Source organism: Nuphar pumila, chromosome 13 (genome assembly GCF_984573655.1).
Source record: "Nuphar pumila chromosome 13, dmNupPumi1.hap1.1, whole genome shotgun sequence".
In the NCBI taxonomy this organism is placed as follows: domain Eukaryota; kingdom Viridiplantae; phylum Streptophyta; class Magnoliopsida; order Nymphaeales; family Nymphaeaceae; genus Nuphar; species Nuphar pumila.
In genome coordinates this window covers 19,347,967-19,370,089 of record NC_143261.1, presented here as the reverse complement: position 1 = coordinate 19,370,089, position 22,123 = coordinate 19,347,967, and the positions used below count along the sequence as shown (strand labels likewise).

The window sequence follows — 22,123 nt, the reverse complement described above, 5'->3', positions numbered from 1 at the left end:
CCATATGAAATAGATTTTTATCCATTTTTGTAGCCCAGTCCTGACTGCAGCAAATAGTTTGATTTGTCCATATGAAATAGATTTTTATTAATAATTGTAGCCATTTTTTATTTTATCTCAAAAAAAAAAAATTTCGGGGGCGCCCAAACTATCACACCATTTTTTTTTTGCTACACCCCCGTTTGCCCCCCCCCCCCTCACATGAATCCTAGCTACGCCCCTGGACACAGCAGATGCACATTTAGCATGTCTGCCGCAACCAAAGAATGGTATTTCACCGTTTCACCTCCCTATTACGAAATGAACAGGGACAAAGGGAACAAAAAGTTAAAAAAATTTGTCATTCACTCCCGGCGTTTCTCTCGTATTTCTCCCTTGACTCTAGATCTCCCCTCTTGATCTCACTGCCTCCCAACCTCGCTCCACCTCTAGCAAGTGACGACCAGCATCCCTCTAGCAAGTGACAACTATTGTCCCTTCAGCGAGCCTCAACCACCATCCCTTCATCAAGTGACAACTATTGTCCCTTTAGCAAGCCTCGACTACCATCCCTTCAGCGAATAAGCAAACTCTTTTCGAGCCTCAACCATGGTCCCTTCAGTGTCCATCTGGCAATCATGCAAGCCTCTCCGAGATCTCATCCTTTCGGCCAACACATATTTCTCTCTCTGGTCTTTGGGCTCAATGTTTGTTGACCCTTCGTTAATGTTGATGCTTCATTTCGTCTCTCTCTCTCTCTCTCTCTATATATATATATATATATATATATATATATATATATATATATATATATATATATATATATAATGTTGTTATAGGATTAGACTTTAGGGAGGGATATTCAGGTATGCTTAGATTTTACGGATTTTAAATCTTGAGTGAATGCATATTAAATTGATTTTTTTTTGTTTCAAATATGCTTAGATTTTAGGGATATTCATGCATGCTTAGATTTTAGGGATTTTAACTCCTGGATTTGCAAATCTTGATGATTTTTTGTTCATGACATGTATGAAGAAAATCATCTTTGCATTCATATTGTTGTTCGAGCTTTTTGTACACAATAGGTTTTAGGCAATTGTATATTACTATGTATGAACATGTTACATTTAACCAAACATCGGAAAATTTTATTTCATAATTGGATCCAATAGGATACCAATTATAACATTGAGATAGCAAAACAATGGTTGTGTATTTGTTTTTATACAAGTTTTATACTGTTTTGGTATTTAGATCCAATTTGAGATCCATATTTGAGAAAAAAATCCATGATTTTCGATAACCATTTATAATTGGATCCAATATGATATAAATTATAACAATGAGATATCAAAAAAATGATATTCACATAAGATTTATATTGTTTTTATACAAGTTTTATATTATTTTGGTATTTGGATCCAATAAGACATTCATATCCGAGGTTAAAATCCATAATAAATATGTTAAAACATAAATATTGGTAGGCGGATGGGATCGGATCATACTATTTAAAATGAAGTCATTCGACCTATTATCAATGTCTTCAAATTATCTGCACAACAAAAATCAAACAATGAAGATAAGTAACACAACCTCACTGCACACTCCAAACAAATGTTAGACTCGGTACAATTGTTACAAAACAGATGAAACATATGTTCTGTCCGTTTTGTTCGTTCATTCTGTCCACTGCTGAACAAGACATCAAACATTCCCTAATCAACTAAAAGTTCTTTTTTTTAATAGCTATTGGTATGGTTTGTGCGTTCCATTTATGGTCGAGAGATGCCATGTTGATTTGTTTCCACGGTATAAAATGTGACAATTGCTTCTGCCCACGGGGACAGCTTGCAGTTGGCTTCGATCTTGCGGTAAAAGATGCACATCTAGGTATTGAACCGGCGACGTTCTTCAACTTGACCGCCTTAAGCTGACCCACCTGGAAGCCTTCAAGACTAACAAATTAAGCTTAAGCATAAGCAACCTCTCAATTCCCAAATATTTCCTAAAATTCCACTCGGCTCAGCCGGTTACGGTTTTCACTCATAGGATTTTGAGATTTTCTGAATATCTTGACACTGTTTGGGAACCGGCGAAAGAGTGGCGGTGAGTGCCGAACAATGGCGAAGCAACCGAGCGGAGCAGAGGATACGGTGGGATACAACAGCAGCGCGGTCAAGAAGGCGCGGCTACAGTCCATTCTCTCCGCCCTCTTGGACGATCCCATCCTTTCCGACGTCCCCAAGAAACCAACCCTCGCCTACGTCGACACCCTCATCAACCTCGAGATGGGGAGCGCCATGAAGCTCTCTGTTCTCAGAATGGACGGCACCACCTTCGGTATTACGCCTTCTCCTTATTGATGGCTTGTAGACTTTTCTATTTTTACGATTAGGGGCTGAGAGACGTACCCTTTTTGGTGGGTTCTTTGGTTTCTGTTTGCTTGGTCCTTTTAGACCCCAAAAAGCAAGGAAAACAATCAAGTGAGGTTTAACCAGTAGGAAATTCTACAATTTGCAGTTCTTTTGTTTGTTTGTTTGTGTGTGTGTGTGTGTGTGTGTGGTTTGTTTCATTCTTAACCAACCGTGTGAATTGCCATCAAGTCATTCCATTCGGCGTTTGAAGTTTGAACTGACTAGCAATCATGACTGAAGAGGTTGCAGTGCTGAACTCCGCCACAATTAAGGATTTAAAGTTGGCAATTGCGAAGAAAACCAATGAGATGGAGCAAGCTCAAATGGGCCATCGCCATATTTCATGGTACTTCCATCTTTGGTTACTCCATTTCTGTAAGATGTTCGATTGCCAACGTGCACGATTTTATATGAAATCCTGGCTTGAATTCTCTAAAACTTATCAGAAATGATGCCCTCTTTGCAACTAGTGTAAAGTGTCCTCAATTTTTTGCTTCTATCATATTGTTAAGTTTCCACTGACATGCTCAATCCATTATTACATGGTTGTATGTTTATTGTGTAGTCTGGTCTGTGGTTTCTAGTTTAGAAATAAGGATTGTGGATATGTTCTGTTGTTACAGGGATTTTCTGTTTCGTTTCAGACCTTGGCTATCCCATTTCTCCTTGATTGTTGAAATTCTTTAGCCTAACATCGTCTCCTGGATCTGTTATCATCTTCCTTGATTATGTTTTTCTTCATCTTTTCTTAAGCTTCCAGGCTTTTCTGTGGAGCTCTTATGCTTCATGAGATATCATATTAATGTAATCCTTTACTCCAACTTATCATGGTTCATGTTTCAACTTTTGAATGGCAAAAGTTCCAAATGATTTTAATAAGGCCACATTGGACCTGCTGCGTGTTAGTTTAATATTAGAAGAGAAAAAAAAAGATATCTTGAATCTATTGCTACACGAAGTTACCAGGTGATTTGCTGATTTTGCAATTTATACATGCAGAGATTAAATCGAGTAAGAGTTTGACTATGGAAAAGTTCTGTGAAGAGGGCTTTGGTGATGATGGTATACTGTTGTGTTTCTTCTTGTTCTTCAGTTGGAGCAATTTAAAATGGAACTATCCTAGGAGTTCCTAGAGGAAAATAGAAATTTATGCTTCCTTTTTTCGTTTTGGGTTTTCAAGTGGGAGAATATGATAGAAGAAAAGAACTTTAAAGGCTTGAACAGGACCTTAGGGTTTTACTTTTTGGCTGATTAGATATTTCTTACATGTTCTTTCCTCCTTAGAATGTTTTCTCAATGGCCTTAGCAAGACCCTACGTTGCACAAGTGAAAAAAACTATCAATTTCTTTTTATGTAGTTACTTTTGGTGCGCCGATCATTTTTGTCTTTTAGTGAGATAAAATTGCTTAAAGGTAGTAGAGTACACTTTAGAACTTTCTGTAAACCCCGCTTTAAAATCTTATTATGAGGCCTTGAAAATCTTGCAGGAGGCATGTATGGTCAAACTTTTGCCTTTCTTACCATAATGAAAAGCTTATCAATGACAAGGGCCTTCTTCAAGATTTTGGTATTCGAAATAACTCTCAGGTGAATCCCTGTCTTTTAACTCATGCAGTAGTTTTTGGATATCTTCTATATGTGTGACCTGTTTCAAATTTCAGTAATAGCAAAACAGTAATTATGAATTTGATTTTCAAAATTTGGTGAAGACAGCTTCTATCTGGAAAATTTTATCAACTTTGCCTTTACATTGAGAGCATGGATATATCCATTGACTAGTTACTATAGAATATATGGATGTGTAAGGAAACAAGAGCCTTTAATCAAGCACAATGTGTCCACCGAAGATTCAAGTGGACAAGCAACAACGTCCACTATGGGCACACTACCAAAACCCACACAAGGGGTATCCACAAGAAGGCTCTAAAAATAAATAATTAATTTATTCATAAAAAATGCAAGAAGCATTATTACAAATGAGAGGGGGATGACCCCTATTTATATACTAGAGAGGAAAGGGAAAGGACTCAATAGAGTCATTGGAGCTAGTCCAACGACTCCAAAACTAGTCAACTGAAAGTCGACTAATTGAATATCTAGTTCAAAATGAACTAGATAAAAAAGTAAAACTAAAAAGAATAAAAATAAATAAATAAATATATATATATATATATATATATAATATACATATATAATATATATGTACACATGTATATATGTATATAACATATTTACATACACATTATATCTATCTATCTATCTATCTATCTATCTATCTATATATATATATATATATATATATATATATATATAATTTAACACTCCCTCAAACTTACGGTACAATGACCAAAAGTTTGTCTAAAAGGAAATGATATATAGGAGCAACGAGAGGTTTGGTAAAGAAATCTGCTAATTGATACGCTGATGTAACATAAGGCAAATCAATAGTCCCATGAAGATATTCCTCTCGAACGTAGTGACAATCCATTTCAATATGTTTAGTACACTTATGAAAAATATGATTGGTGGCAATGTAGATCACACTCTTATTGTCACAACACATGCCCGTGGCGCCAGTCACTCGAACTCTCATATCAGCCAACAATCTTCTGAGCCAGAGTACTTCTATCGTTGTTGTTTCCATGACCCAATATTCAGCCTCAGTTGACGAAAGTAAGACCTTCTACTATTTTTTACATTGCCACGAAATCAGAGTCACCTAGAAAAACACAAAAACCTGTGGTTGAGTGTCTGTTATTGGGATCACCTCCCCAGTCATCATCAGTATAAGCAATTAAGTCTGATGAAAATGAAGCAGACAAAAAAAGACATCGAGAAAGAGAAGTTAAGATATCTAATAATACGTAAGACTGCTCCCATGTGAACAAAAGTGAGAGCGTGCTGAAATTGACTAGCTGTGTGTACAACATGTGCTATATCAAGTCTAGTAATTAAAAGGTAAGACAATGCTCCAATAAGCTGTCTCTAAGGAGTAGTATCCTCAAGAGGTTCTCCATCATCAAGTTGCATCTTGGTGTTGACAATCTCAGGGGTATCAACTCTCTTATCATTTATGATTCCAGACCTGGAGACGACGTCAAAGGAAAATTTAGACTGAGACAATAAGTACCCTTTAGGAGAGAAAACAACTTCAATTCCTTAAAATATTTTAATAAACCCAAGTCAGTCATTTCAAATATTTTTTAAAGAAGTTTTTTAATATTTTCAACTCCCTATTTATCTCCTCCGATGATGATCATGTCGTCCACATAGAGAAGTAGAATAATAATACCTGACTAGAAACTTTAATAAACAAGACAATGTTAATCAAACACGTTTTGAAACCAATATCAAGCATAACTTGACTAAACATATCATACCAATTCTTTAATACTTGTTTAAGACTATAAAGAGCTTTATCTAGATGAAGAGTTTTACCCTTAGGAATATTTATACCGGGTGGTGCCTCCATGTAAACCTCTTCAACTAAAGTTCCATTAAGAAAGACATTTTTGACATCCATTTGAAATATAGGCTATTTTCTAACATAAGCTAAGGCTAATAGGATCCTAACAATCATTATTCTAGCAATTGGAGCAAAGGTTTCTTCGTAGTCTATGTAATATTCTTGAGAATATCCCTTGACAACTAATCTAGCTTTATATCTTTAAAGAGTTTCATCACTCTTGGTTTTAACTTTATATTTTTCACATATAACTTATAGGTTTCTTTCCTTATGGGACATCTTGACTGGTCCAAGTACTAGCATTTTCTAAAGCTTCTAACTCTACCCTCATGGCTTCTACCCACTCAGGATATTCTTTAGTTTGAGCATAGGTTGAAGGTTCTACATATGAATAAATTAATGCAATGAATGCTTGTATTTTAAAGAAAATGAATCATAGGACACAAATTTCTCAGGTGGTTTAGAAATCCTAGATGACCTTCTGGTTTTTACTTAAGTCTTTTCAGAATGTTTTTTTGGTGTACATGGGTGATTGGGATCCCCACGCCTAGAATGCTGCAAATAGTTCTTTTTCCTATGGGGTTGCACTTCATTAATCATATCATTATGACCATTACCAAGGTCACATTTATCTATCATATCAAGACCATTGTCAAGATCACATTCATAATCACAGTTATCATAATTTGAAATTAAATCAAATAAAAGGGAATACTCAGTTACTTCCTTACTTTTTTCAAAATCAAAGAAACTTTCATTTTCTAAGAAAAATATTTCTTGAAACATAATTTTTTATTTTTAAGATCAAAGCACCTGTAGCTTTTTTTGGTTATCTTCATAACCTAAAAAGACATAAATTTTTTTTCGAGGAGAAAGTTTATCATTCCTATTAGTAAAAACAAAGCATTTGCACCCGAAAACTCTTAGTCTAGAATAATCAGAAACTAATTTAAAGAGTTTCTTAATTGGTATTATATTTTGTGAAGAAGAAGATGACATTCTGTTAATGAGATATATAGTAGTTAAAGCTGCTTCAGCTCAAAATTCTTTTGGTACTTGGTTTGCTGGTTGTAAGGTTCCGATTGTTTTCATAATGTGTGTGTTTTCGTTGGGCAAACCATTTTGTTGTGGTGCGTGAGGACATGATCTTTGATGTGTGATGCCATGCAAATTTAGATAATCTTGAATTTCTTTTGATAAAAATTCTCTTCCTGGATCAGTACGAAAAATAGAAATATCTTTTTCAAAAATATTTTTGACTAAGTTGTGAAATATTTGAAAATGTAAGAAAACTTCATATTTATGTTTAAGAAAGTAGATCCAAGTATGCCTACAAAAATCATCAACAAAATTTATATAGTATGTATATCCACCTTTTGATATAATACTGCCGGCCCTAAGACATCCGAATGTATTAACTCAAGCGGTCTAGAAGAAACAAAAGTTCTTTCAAGGAATGATAATCTCTTCATTTTATTAAGAATACAGTCTTTACATGTAAAATTTTCAGAATGACAAAAATTTTCCAAACTTAGAAAGTGTTGTATTTTGGATACATTAGGATGACCAAGTCGTTTGTGCCGCAAGTCCAAATCTAATTTCTGAACATTACAACAAAAAGTATCCTTGGGTATTTCTAAAAAATTCATGTAGTAGAAGCTTCCTCTATGACCTTTCCTGGCTAGCGATCCTGCACCCAACAACCATCAGAAGAGAAGGAGATATTACATCCATGGTCAAATATTTGTGAAACAACTAAAATATTTAAATTTAACTTAGGAATATATTTAACTTTTAGAATAGTAAACTTTTTAGAATTTTAGAATTTTTTGAAATTTCTTACTCATTTTATTTCAAGTGATGTACCATCAACCGTAAAAGCATTTAACACGATTGAGTTGGTATGACATTTAGATAAAATTTTACTATTGGGAGTTATATGAAAAGAAGCAACAAAATAAAGAATCCAAGGAGTTTTACCGAGATCGGAGAAGGATGAAACTGGTGTTTCAGTCGAGGCTTCATTTGAAGAAGATGCCCTTCTAATAAGAGTTGGAGAATTTTTATTAGTTAAGATATGGATACGGGTGCATCATGAGATTTGTTTATGTCATTTGACTATTGTGGAGAGCCAATTGAAGTCACATTTTTTTCTTCTCTTCTTCTAAATTTTGGACATTGAGGTTTAATGTGTCCCTGTTCATGATAATTATATCAAATAACCTTTTTTATTATACTTGTTGCCTTATTTCTAATAAGGCTTGTTATCATACTCATTTACTTGTTTCAATGAGGTAGTTTGTAAGGGCGCATGTAGTTTTCTGGTCTAGAGTCTGCTAGAATGGAAGCGTCTTCATTCTTCAAAGTATGCCCTCTTAGCCTATTCTCCTCTATACTTAACTCTTTAATAGTGTCAGCAATAAAGAAAATTTTACCTCTATGGAGGAGGGCCGATTTGGTACTTTCAAACTTTGGTTTCAAACCATTTATGAATTGATAAAAGTGCTCCACATCAAGTTTTTGGCAGAGCTCTATATCTTCGGGACAATGTCATTTAGGCTAAAGAAGAGACAACTCTTCTCAAAGTTTGAAAAATTTGTTATAGTATTTGTGAAGAATTCTTGCAAACAATCAAGTTTTCAAATAACTTGATACTTCAAATACTCAATACACAAAATAAATGCACAGTGTTTATAAGCTTAAGGAGACAACTCCTTACTCTAATACTTGCATACAATGGGCTCACATAGCCCTTATTTATAAGCAAACTTAAGAGACGTTGGGCTATTCCCAATAGCTCTTATTAGAGACGTTGAGAATCAGCCCAACAACTATATTTTTAAAACTGTGTACACAGTCAATGGCTGACTGTTGTACACTGTACACAGTTAGCTTATATAAAATACAAAAATAAGAAATGAAAAAAATTACAAAAATTAAAAAACAAAAAGCAGGAATTACAATCATATTCAAAAACATGAATATGCGTAAAATGTAGAAATGACTAAAATACCCCTACAACCAATACAATAAAGAAATATATATTTTATATATACAAGTAGATGAATACATATACATATATGAAATATATATGTATTTTCTTTTATATATATAAAATATATATAGAAAATACATTGTCTTATAAATTGCAATTTAACACCCCTCCTCAAACTTAGGGCAAGATGACCGAAAGTTTGCCAAGGAGGAAATTAAACGCGGAGCACACAAAGCTTTGGTGAAGAAATCTGCCAACTGATATTCTGAAGTTACATATGGAAGATCTATAACTCCTTTCAGATACGCTTCCCGAATATAGTGACAGTCCATCTCAATGTGTTTAGTCCGCTCATGAAAAATATGATTTTTAGCAATATATATTGCACTCTTGTTATCACAGCATAGCTTGGTGGGCCCTTCTATTGAGATCCACATGTCTTCTGATAGCTGATGAATCCATACAATTTCCGCCATGGCACGATATTCAGTTTCTGTTGAGGATAGAGACACTTTTTGCTGCTTCTTACATCTCCATGAAATCAGCGAGTCTCCTAAAAACACACAAAAACCAGTGGTGGAGTGACGGTTATTTGGGTCACCTCCCCGGTCAGAGTCAGTATACGCAATTAATTTTAATTCAGAAGAAGAGGATAAGAATACTCCCTTGTTTAGTGTGCCTTTTATGTATCTCACAATCCGCAAGATGGCACTCATGTGAACTGATGTTGGTGCATGTTGGAACTGACTTGCAGTATGAACTACATGAGAGATATCTGGTCTAGTAATACTCAGATACATCAAAGATCCCACAAGCTGTCTGTAGGGGGTGGGATCAGAGAGAGGAATACCATCATCAATCTTCATTTTGGCTCCTACTATAGCAGGAGTTTCACAAACCTTATCATCTGTAATACCTGACCGATCAATAATCTCAGAGGCAAGCTTAGTTTGAGATAAAAAATACCCTCTATGAGAGTAAGCTACTTCAATACCCAAAAAATAAGTTAGAAATCCCAAATCAGACATTTCAAACCTATCCTTCAAAATTTATTTTATGCTGTTAACCCCTTTAGAATCACTTCCGGTTATAAGCATATCATCCACATATAAGAGCAGAATGACAATCCATGCATTGGTTTTTCTAACAAATAAGGCAATGTTAGTGAAATAGGAAGAAAAACCATTTTCTAACATTACAGAGTTAAATCTATCATACCAAGCCTTAGGGGTTTGTTTTAAACCATAAAGTGCTTTTCGAAGACGAAACACTTTCCCTTTGGGAGTCTCCATTCCTGGTGGAGCATCCATATATACCTCTTCATTCATATCACCATTTAAGAAGGCGTTTTTAACATCCATTTGATAGATGTTCCATTTGTTGATTGATGCAACGGTAACGAGACATCGGACAGTGACCATTCGGGCTACAGGGGCAAAAGTTTCTTCATTGTCAATTCCGTATTCTTGACTATATCCCTTTGCAACTAATCGAGCCTTATATCTCTCAAGAGATACATCGCTTTTAGTTTTTACCTTAAATACCCATCTACACCCTATTGCTTTCTTACCCTTAGGAAGATCTTGGAACTCCCAAGTCTTTGCCCTGTTGAGAGCTGAAAGCTCACATTCCATTGCTTTCAGCCATTCATCATTCTTTTTGGCTTCTTCGAAGCTTTTGGGTTCTATATAGCAATGAATGGCGCTAAGGCAAGCTCTATGTTTAGGAGTAAACGAATCATATGAAATAAACCTAGAAGGCATCTTTCTACTTCTCTCAGTTCTTCGTAGGTTTTCATCATTTGTTGAATTTGACCCACTAGGTTCACTGAATTTTTCAATTGCACTCCTAAAACTGTTTTTATCTCTATGGGTATATGTTATAGGATCTCTTAATGCTCCTTCACTTCTATGTTGGGAGATAGGTGGATGGGAAGATCCATCTTCTTTATCATTGACGTTATTATGAATGAAATCGTCATCACTATTATCATCATGTGCTAACATTTTAAATAAAAAAGAATAATCCATGTTTTCTTCAAAGGGTTCACTCATTTCAAAACCATTAACATTTTCCAGAAAACTCACATTTCTGGAAACATATAGCTTGTCATTCTCAATATCATAACAACGAAACCCTTTTTGGGTTTCAGAATATCCAAGAAAAGCACAGGCAATGGCTTTTGGCGAAAGCTTGTCATTCTTGTCAGTAAGAACGAAACATTTGCAACAAAAAATTCTCAACCGACTATAGTCGGGTTCTTTGGTATACAATTTTTCAAAAGGCGAGATATTGTTCAAGTTTTTAGAAGGTAGCCGATTTATCAGATAGACAGATGCTAAAGCCGCTTCAGCCCAAAAACCTTTTGGGATGTTTTGAGAAACAAGTAATGTTCGAGTTGTCTCTATTATATGTCTATGCTTTCTTTCGGCTAATCCATTTTGTTGAGGGGTTTTGGGACAAGATCTTTGGTGAAGAATACCATGACTTTCAAGATAATTTTTGAATTCACTTGAAAGGTATTCTCCACCAGAGTCAGTTCTAAAAATTTTTAGATTCTCATTAAATTGATTTTTAATCATCATATGATAGGTTTTAAAAATTGAGAAAACTTCATATTTGTGTTTAAGAAAATAAATCCAACAATATCTCATGTAGTCGTCCACAAAAATGACATAATATGCAAAGTCTCCTTTTGATAGGACGGGTGCCGGTCCCCATACATCCGAATGGATAATTTCAAAAGGTCTTGTTGTAAACATAGATCTTTCACAAAAAGGCAATTTTTTCATTTTCCCAAGAATACAGTCATTACAAGTTAAATCACTTTTACATAGACTTTTAACAAAAGGTAAATGAGAATTTTTTGCAATATTTGGATGTCCAAGTCTCTTGTGCCACACAGTAATATCCTTTTGTTGGACAACATTACAAAACAGGTTCTTTGGAATTTGAAGGGAATCAACATAGTATAGATCGCCCTTCCTAGAGCCTTCCCCAATCAATCTCCCGGACCGGCGATCCTGTATCCAACATTTGTTAGATGAGAACTTTATATCACACCTATGATCCGAGAGTTGAGAAACAGAAAGCAAATTTAAGTTTAATTTGGGTATAAATCTAATTTTTGAAATAAAGAACCCTTGTTTTTCAAAATTTCCTATTCCTTTTACTTCAAGAGATGTTCCATCCACAGTTGAAACAAAAGATGGAGAGGGATTTTTTGAGTATTCGGAAAAAGAACTAAAACTTGGGGTCATGTGAAAAGAAGCACCCGAATCTAAAAGCCAAGAGGTCTTACTGGGAGGAGAAGAGGTTGACATGGCGGCTCCGGAAATAGCCCCTTTTAAAAGAGGTTGAAGTGCATCCACGATTTGTTGCAATGAAAGAGCTCCATTTGAAGATGACGAGCACTCTTCTTTTTGAGGTTGGGATGTAGTAGCCATGGCAAATAACTTTTTCCACTTTGGGCAAATAGGCTTGATATGCCCCGGTTCCTTACAAAAATGACATAAAATCTTGCTATAATCCTTCTTCCCTCCTTGACCACTTGAGTTTTGATTCTTGAAGTGAGAAGGCTTGTAGGTCCTTAAGTTGCTTCCCGGTCTTGAGACAACATTAACTCCTTCATTTTCTTCATTATAGGAAGGTGTAGCTAGAACACTTGGGTTGTTCTTGCTTATACCCATACGAGTCTCTTCCCCACTTAGTTTAGTAATTACATCTTCAAGAGAGGGGGAAGTGAAGGCGGATAAAAGAGAAGATCAGATTTGTTCGAATTCAGCCCTAAGCCCATTCAAAAAATTAAAAAATCTATCTTCTTCCAATTGTTTATAACGAAGCTCTATGGCTTCTCCACTCCACTTGGGTTCGAGCATAGCAAGCTTATCCCAAATAGAAGAGAGTTCGGCAAAATACTCCCTTATAGTCATTTCTCCTTGACGAAGAGTTAGAGCTCTCTTTTGGAGGTAATATTTATGAGACAGGTCCCTAGAGGTGTACATCTTCTCAAGGTACTCCCACACTTGAGAAGCCTTCTTAAACTTGATAATATTGACGTTAATTCTTGTTTCTACGGATGAGAAAATCCATGAGAGGATTTTAAAATTCCTCATCTCCCATTCTTCATGCTTTTTGGTGTAGTCTTTAAGAGCCTTGGCTCTTTCTTCGCCTTTAAGGATTTTTATTTTTCCTTTCTCTATCAAGGTTATCTTTGGCTCCGGTTCGGGAATCGAGCCTTGAACATAACCCCAAAGCCCTTTTCCTTTAATATGAGTCTCCATGTTTCCGGCCCAGACGTGATAGTTGGACCCATTGAGTTTGAAGCCGAGAGAAAAATGAAAGTCTTTTTCACCCATTAGAGAGGAGAGATGATGAAAAAGAATACGTACCACAAAGGATTTTTAGACCTTTCTTGATAGAAGAGTCTTTTAAAATATTGGATGAACAAGTGAATCCACTTCAATCACCAAAAAAATCGAGGGCACACTTTTCGAGGCATCTGAAAAAGTGAGAATCCACACGATCCTTTTTTTTTCTCCAACCTTGCTCTGATACCATGCGAAGAATCCTTGCAAACAATCAAGTTTTCAAATAACTTGATACTTCAAATACTCAATACACAACATAAATGCACAGTGTTTATAAGCTTTACACCACAAAAAAAGTGCAATAAATGCACAATGTTTATAACAGAGTTACCGGAAGCGCCTAGGCAAAAGGGGAAGCGCGCTTCCCCGAAGCGCGAAACGTCGCGCTTCCGAAGCGTGAGGGGAAGTGTCCCCCTTTTTTGGGAAGCACGCTTCCCCCACACTTCCCCCACGTTTCCCCCACGCTTCCCCCATGCTTCCCCATTTTTTCCATTTTTTTCGCTTCCTAGGTCGCTTCCGATTCGCTTCCTAGGTCGCTTCCGAGACGGTTTCGAATTTTCTTCTAAGTGGTCCCACGCTTCCCCGCTTCCTAAATTTTTGAAAGTGCCTCGCTTCCCGCTCCCGCTCCCGCTTCCCGCTCCCGCTTCCTCGACTGGTAACTTTGGTTTATAAGCTTTACACCAAAGAAAGTGCAATAAATGCACAATGTTTATAAGCTTAAGGAGACAACTCCTTACTCTAATACTTGCATACAATGGGCTCACATAGCCCTTATTTATAAGCAAACTTAAGAGACGTTGGGCTATTCCCAACAGCTCTTATTAGAGACGTTGGGAATCAGCCCAACGGCTATATTTTTAAAACTGTGTACACAGTCAATGGCTGACTGTGTACAAAAACATTATATAAAAAACAAAAATAAGAAATGAAAAAAATTACAAAAATAAAAAAATAAAAAGCAGGAATTACAATCATATTAAAAAACATGAATATGCGTAAAATGTAGAAATGACTAAAATACCCCTACAACCAATACAATAAAGAAATATATATTTTATATATACAAGTAGATGAATACATATACATATATGAAATATATATATGTATATGTATCTTCTTTTATATATATAAAATATATATAGAAAATACATTGTCTTATAAATTGCATTTTAACAGTATTCTCTAATACTTTTATCTTTTTGAGTCATCGTTAAAACTTTGTTTTGCAAATTGCACACATGTGCAATATCCTTAAGGATATGCATATTCTTAAGGTATTCTCAAGCCTTATTTGCATCCTCAAATTTCGTGAAACTAAAACATTTATTAATATATACGCTATTGATTAGCCAAAACATAATCTTGGCATGCATTATTCTCTATTCTTTATAATTTCTCATAAGTGGCTAATGCGGTAGCCTTCTCACCATCTGTAAGAGGTACTTATTTTTCCTTCTTTACCTTTGTGAGAACTGGTTTGGGTTTCGGATCGAAACCATCCACTAGTCCCCAGAATCCTTTTTCCCAAATGTGGTGCTTAATGATTGAAGACCACGTTACAAAATTAATATCATTAAGTTTCATGGACATAATAGTGACTTTTTTTATTGTCATCCATTCTTACGTAAGAGAAAGCGAGAGAGAGAGATAAGATGAGAAAAGAAAAAGGAAAAATAGCAGCACGAACTTTGAGTGGAGTCACACGAGCCAACAAACCACGTTTATCTTTAAATGCAGGATCACACAAACACTTGAATCACCAAAGAACAAGAGATTTCTTCTTGCTCCCACAAGCATGAAAAATGAGGCAACAATCTTCAAAGATTAAAAAGCACAGTGTGTCCACCGAAGATTCAAGTGGACAAGCACAAGTGTCCACTAAGGGCACACTACCAAAACCCACTTAAGCGTATCCTACAAGAAGGCTCTAAAAATAATTAATTAATTTATTCATCAAAAATTTCAGAAGCATTATTACAAAGGAGAGGGGGATGACCCATATTTATTGTAGAGAAATATACTTGGGCAGTGGAAGAATGTGCGAGAGAGAGAGAGGGAAAAAATGAGAGAGGGAAAGAGTCTATTTTCTTATTCTTCAATTAGGTCTAATCACCTATTTAAGTAGTGATTAGCCTTAAAAGAAAAATTACATTAAGGTCCATTATTTTTATAAAATGCAAAGAACCACCTTAAGCATTCGACTAATCTTAACACTCCCCCTCAAACTGGAGCATAGATATCAATCATGCTCAGTTTGCCGCAGCATTTTGAGAAGTTGGGCCTGACAAGAGGCTTTGTAAAAATATCTGTAACTTGATCTTCAAAGATTACATGCTTAGTAGAGATATGTCCAGCTTGAACCATATCTCGTATGTAGTGACAATCAACTTCAATATGTTTTGTCCTCTCATGAAAAATCGGATTATTTGCTATATATGTGGCTGCCTTGTTATCACACATCATCACCATAGGAGATAGGACCTTCACTTGAAGATCAGTCAGCACTGTTTGAACCCACATTAATTCAGCGGCGGTTTGAGCCATAACTCTATATTCTGATTCAGCACTTGACCTAGCAACCACAGTTTGCTTCTTGCTTCTCCAAGAAACTAAGTTACATCCTACAAAAACACAAAATCCTGTGGTAGATTTTCTATCCTCTACAGACCCGACATAATCAGCATCAGAATAAGCGATTACCTCCAGAGTTCTTCCTTTCTTGAATAACAACCCTTTTCCAGGAGAGGATTTTAAGTACCTAAGTATCATCATTATAGCATTCCAATGTACCTCAGTCGGTTTGTCCATGAATTGACTAACCTTGCTTACAGCCAGAGCGATGTCTGGTCTAGTAACTGTCACATACAGTAACTTTCCTACAAATGAGCGATAGCTCTTGCTGTCAACAAGTTTTGATCCCTTATCCAACAAATGAACTTTGCTCTCCATAGGGATATTTGTTGGTTTAGCTCCCAACATTCTTGTTTCTTTTAGTAAATCAAGAACATACTTTCGTTGTGACAGAACCACACCCTCACTGCCCCTGGCTACTTCTATGCCCAGAAAATATCTAAGGGACCCAAGGTCTTTAGTAACAAAATGTTTTTGAAGATGAGCCTTTATAGCTGTTATCTCCTGTAAGAATGACGTCATCCACATATACCACCATAACAACTATTCCTGAGTTAGTTTTCTTAATGAATAATGTGTGATCTGACGCTGATCTATTAAAACCAAACTTTGACATCACCTCAAACAACTTTTGAAACCAAGCCCGAGGACTCTGCTTTAGACCATATATCGCCTTTCTTAATCTACACACCTTCTGACACTCCCTCTCAACCTCGAACGCAAGAGGTTGCTGCATGTAAACTGTCTCAGACAAATCTCCATACAAGAATACATTTTTCACATCGAGTTGGCATAGACTCCATCCACGGTGAACAACTACAGACAGAACAAGACGAATGGTGCCCATTCGTGCAACATGAGAAAAGGTCTCAAAGAAATCAACCCCATATGTCTGAGTATATCCTTTTGCTACTAATCTGGCCTTATACCTCTTAATTGAACCATCTGAATTATACTTAATAGTATATACTCATTTGCATTTAACAATGTCCACATCTCCTGGGGAATCAATGAGGTCCTATGTCTGTTGAGACAATAAAGCATCCATTTCATCTTGCATAGCCTGCTTCCATCAGTTATCGAGGACTGCCTTTTGATAACTCATTGGAATAGTTTCAGTTGATAAGGCTGAAATAAAAGCTTTCATCTAATTGCTGAGTCTAGCATCAGACACAAACTTAGAAATAGGGTGAAAGGTACATTGCCGTGTCCCCTTCCGTAGAGCAATTGGCCTACCATCTTCAGCATGAATATCGTTGCTATCAAGAGTACTTACCTCAGGGGAAGAAGATGGAAGCACCGGAGAAGATGGAGGTCTACACACATACACCAATGAAGGATTGTGAAACCGTGAAGTAGGTGGAGTTGTATGCGAAAAAGAAGACGCCGATTCCAAAAGGAAAGGAGGAATAGGAAGTGGAAAAGAATCATTTTGATCAGCTTGCAGCCAAGTACCAGTACTAGAATAGTATGAAATAGACTTTAAGAAGAATACATCCGCACTGACATATTCCCGACGAGAGATTGGATCATAACATCGATACCGCTTTTGGTTTTTTGGATAGCCTATAAATATACATTTAATGGCTTGAGGTGTTAACTTATCACGATCAGGTCCAAGTCTGTGCACAAAGCAAACACACCCGAATACCTTAGGCAAAAGAGGAAATATGGGTGCACTAGGATATAGAATATGTAAAGGAATTTGGTCATCCACAGACGATGAAGGCATGCGGTTGATCAAATAACAAGCCGTAGTAACTGTATCACCCCAATATGAGGCAGGAACATTGGATTGGATCATAAGAGTCCGTGCTATGTCAAGAAGATGCTTGTGTTTTCGTTCAGCCACCCTATTTTGTTGAGAAGTATAGGCATAGGAGGTTTGAGGTTGAATTCCATGATCCCGGTAAAATTGCAATAGAGCTGTGGTTTTAAATTCAAGAGCATTGTCAGTGCGAATAATCTTGACAACTGAATCAAACTGAGTTTTTATTTCAATGACCAAAGATTTTAGAATATTTGGAACTTCAGATCTTTCTTTTATTAAGAAAACCCAAGACAACTTAGAGAAATCATCGACAATGACTAAATAATAATGACACTGAGTCCTGGTAGGAATCTTACCAGGACCCCATACATCGACATGAAGAAGTTCAAAGACCTTATTACTGGACTGACTCTGACTAGAAAGGAACGAACTTCGATGATGCTTGCCCAACTGACATGCTTCACACTGGAATGATGTAGTAGACGAAATCTGAGGAATGACACGACGAAGCTTCGACAATGAAGGATGTCCAAGACGACGATGCCACTGAATAGGACTCGAAGAAGAATCGACTGCAACATAGCTGTTTACCACAGGGTGATGTAGGTAGTAGACTCCATTTTCTTCATAGCCTTCACCAATCTTCTTCCCTGTCAGCAGATCTTGAAAATGACAACACACAAGATCAAATGGCAACTCACTGAAAGTAAACTTTGAGGAAAAGAAGGAGCATGAAGGACATTTTTCAACTGCAAGGAAGAGGATATAGAAACATTTCCCTGATCGATAACCGGGGAGGAACTCCCATCAACTAATGAGACTCCCCGATGCGCAGTAATAACTTTTAGATCTGAAATTTTTTGAGAGTTTCCACAAAGATGCCTGGAAGCACCAGAGTCAACAATCCACTTACTATCAGTGGAAGAGCGATGGTCTCCAGAAGAGTAGGCTACACCAGCTACAGGAGAAGAAGAACTTGAAGGACGATGAGAGACCAACTCTTCATATTCTGCATGACTGAGAGTGATAGATTCACTAGGAGAATTTGTTTCATGCTCCACCTCCAGTTTTGTAGCATTAGCTTTTGGAGCATTTTGCTTCAACGAAGAGACTGCAGGCCGTTCATGTTTATCCCAACACCGATCTTCTAAATGTCCTGATTTTCCACAATAGGTACATTGGAGTTTACCTCTACCTCCCATACCTCTTCCATGACCTCTGCCTCTAACATTCATAAGATTTCCTCATCCATAACTAGATGAAATAGCCAAAGCAGATGACTGAGATGTAGGTTGAGATTGTGAAAGAGAGATGACAAGTCTGCTCAACCGATTGTATGCATCAGCGAGGGTAGGAACATCAGATCCGGCCAACATTTGGACTTTAGCAACTGTGAATTCTGATGATAGGCCTGTGAGGAACCGAACAACCATAGTTTGTTCTTGATGGTCCTTCTGGATTGAGCAACACAGAGGTCTATGAGCATTCAGTCTCTAAAAAACAACCTTAACAGATGCATAGTACTGGGACAAGGTCTGATCACCCTGCTGTAAATTATATATCTCCTGTTCAACTTGGAGAATACGACTCACATTCGTCTCTTGAGAATATGTATCCCGAAGATTATCCCACATTTGTTTAGCTGTATTATAATAGATTAGTCCATCTGCAATATGTGGTTCAATACTATTCATGATCCATGACATCACAATGTCATTATCTTTTTCCCAAGTAGTATACTTTTTACTTTTATCATTTGGCTCAGATTCCAATAAAATGTGTTTTCTACGATGTCCAGACACCGACATCATAAACATCCTGGACCACCTGGCGTAGTTTGTTTCATTCAGTTTAACCGACGAACCATATGAGTAAGGATTGGCAAAGGCCTTGTATTCCCCAATAGCCTCATGCTTGTAATCAGATTTGGAAGCTTCACCCATAATATTTAAACCACGTTACACTGATGAACAAGGATGGTTTTTCGCAACACGACACCCAGATTTGTGTCAGACAAACAATAATAAACTTATCTGTGTTCCAAAAAAAAATGCAGATTCAACCTTCAGATCTGTGACAGACTTTACGCAGATCAACAAAACCAACTGCTTCAATGGGCGATGATGACAACCTTCAGATCTGTGTTAGGACTTTACACAGATCAACAACACACAAAAAAAATTTGCTTCAATATACGACGATGACACCCTTCAGATCTGTGTTAAAAAAAAACTGCAGATTCTACCTTCAGATCTGTGACAGACTTTACGCAGATAAAAAAAACTGCTTTAATGGACAACGACGACACCCTTCAGATCTGTGTCAGATTTTACTCAGATCAGCGACAAAATAGAGGTTGCTTCTTACTGTCATTCCATCCTTATCAAACACGAGCAGAGTTAATCCCTGTCTCCCACTCCACGACATCAACGTAGTGTGCATATCCACACTCACCAGATCGGGTCGACTAAACATCCATTGTAGATCTGAGTGGGCTTTGCAACGATTTGTAGATCTGATTACAGATCTGAGTCATGACGTTGGTCATGACTACAGATCTGTTATCAGATCTGTACCAAAAAGAAACCAATCAACTAAGCCTTACCCGATCGCCAGCGTGTGATCTCCCTTCACGTGATCTTCAGATTCACACGTACCTTACCCGATCCTTCTGCAAGTGATCTCCCGATCCACAGTTGCACGATTTCCTTCACACAGGGATTGAAGAAGATCGAGAGGTCACGTTTCCAGGAGCGTTGGCTCTGATACCATGTAGAGAAATATACCTGGGCAGTAGAAGAGAGAGAGAGAGAGAGAGAGAGAGAGAGAGAGAGAGAGAGAGAGAGAGAGAGAGAGAGTCGATTTTCTTATTCTTCAATTAGGTCTAATCACCTATTTAAGTAGTGATTAGCCTTAAAAGAAAAATTACACTAAGGTCCATTATTTTTATAAAATGCAAAGAACCACCTTAAGCATTCGACTAATCTTAACATTTATATACAAGAGAGGAGAGGGAAAGGACTCAATAGAGTCGTTGGAGCTAGTCCAATGACTCTATTTATAGCCGTTACAGCTCCAAAACTAGTCAACTAAAAGTTGACTAGTTAGATATCTAGTTCAAAATGAACTAGATAAAAAAGGAAAACTAAAAGAAAAATAAATAAATAAATAAAAAAAATATATATATATATATATAACACATTTACATACATTCGTATGTACATATGTAAACACACACACACACACATATATATATATATATATGTAGAATTTAACAGGATGTTCTTGTTTTGAAATGTAATTGAAATTTCTAATGATGATAACTGATATATTTATCCTTTCCCCAAATTTGTAGGTGCAGTAAATAAGTAACGTTTGGTGTGCTTTCTTGGTTATGACCCTCAAACTTTCTTTTCTTTGTTCTTCCTTCTCCTGAATGTGATTAGTTCAATGTTTATTATTTTTCATTCTTTTATTCAATTTGTCATCCTTTTCTTAACACTTCACCTCTCATGCTTCATGGAAAATGAAATCTTACTATTCCCCTGGGTTGAGTTTAATTATGTATGACAATTCAGTTTCAGTCCAAGTGCATGTTATTAATTTCATCCTTTCTTGTCAACAGTTCGGAGAAATGCTTGACAAAATGGTATTTGTCCCTATTTTACCATTACAAGTCTTATACCAAAGTTTTTTGCATGTAGTGCTGATTGCTGTCTGACACTGTCACACTGGTTTTAAGCGTTAGAATTTTTTATTGCCCCTTAAATTAAAAATTTTCCAATATTCTATTTTTATCAGAAAAAAATGGTTAGGAAGGATGCATGATCCCCGTTTTGATTGTGGATATCTCCTTGTGCTCCTCAAGGATTACTTTTACATCCACATCCACAGGGTGATCCTCTTGTTCCAGTTACTACGTCTTTACTAGAATCTTGCTCACCCATTTTAGAAAATTCATAATTACTGAACTACATCAAAGATGCTATCCGGCTTTGTTGGTTGTAATAGTTTTCCTTTGGATACACTTCAGGTTCATTTTGTTCCTTACGTTGCATCAAAGGAATCTCATAAGCACTCAAAGAGGAAAAAACACAGGTTCTTCCATGGTCTAAGCAAGAGGCTTTAGCTAATAACCACATCACCAAACTTATGTTGGCAATTTGGCAATCACATTTATGGTGCGAGCTTTGACGTCTTGGCTGATCTGCTTCTGTAATGGGAGACTGGATGGTGTTTTTTGTGTCGTAAAAGACCATCCATGCACATGCTTTCTCTTTTACGGTTTGCTGCATGAATTGTTCTCATGTATGCAATGGCAGAAAGAAATGCTATTCAGCATGTCAATGTGGCATGTGCTGTCTGTGTCAAATCTGGTTCTACTTTTGTGTGTGTATAAAGTGGAGTGGAATATGGATAGCTTCGCTATCACTGTGGATTTTTATTTCTGTCGTGATAAAGAAAATTTCGGTCTTGCTTGAAGGGGAAAG

The 22,123-nt window shown here is 36.6% G+C and overlaps 1 protein-coding gene across 1 annotated transcript; it reads left to right on the top strand.

The window, feature by feature from the left end:
* The first annotated feature begins 2,105 nt into the window (after positions 1-2,105).
* On the top strand, positions 2,106-22,064 carry LOC149817999 (Ubiquitin-like superfamily protein). The gene is made up of 4 exons (XM_089986131.1): positions 2,106-2,325; positions 2,640-2,745; positions 3,888-3,987; positions 21,667-22,064. Exons 1-4 carry the CDS (start codon positions 2,106-2,108, stop codon positions 21,760-21,762), a joined length of 522 nt encoding a protein of 173 aa, XP_089842257.1. The 3' UTR covers positions 21,763-22,064.
* The last annotated feature ends 59 nt before the right edge of the window (positions 22,065-22,123 follow it).

What these genes read in the sequence shown, in the direction of transcription:
- LOC149817999 (XM_089986131.1), top strand. Translation starts at nt 2,106, where the DNA reads ATGGCGAAGCAACCGAGCGGAGCAGAGGATACGGTGGGATACAACAGC. An exon ending in AATGGACGGCACCACCTTCG is followed by an intron (nt 2,326 to 2,639) that starts GTATTACGCCTT and finishes TCATGACTGAAG; the next exon opens with AGGTTGCAGTGCTGAACTCC. An exon ending in GGCCATCGCCATATTTCATG is followed by an intron (nt 2,746 to 3,887) that starts GTACTTCCATCT and finishes AAAATCTTGCAG; the next exon opens with GAGGCATGTATGGTCAAACT.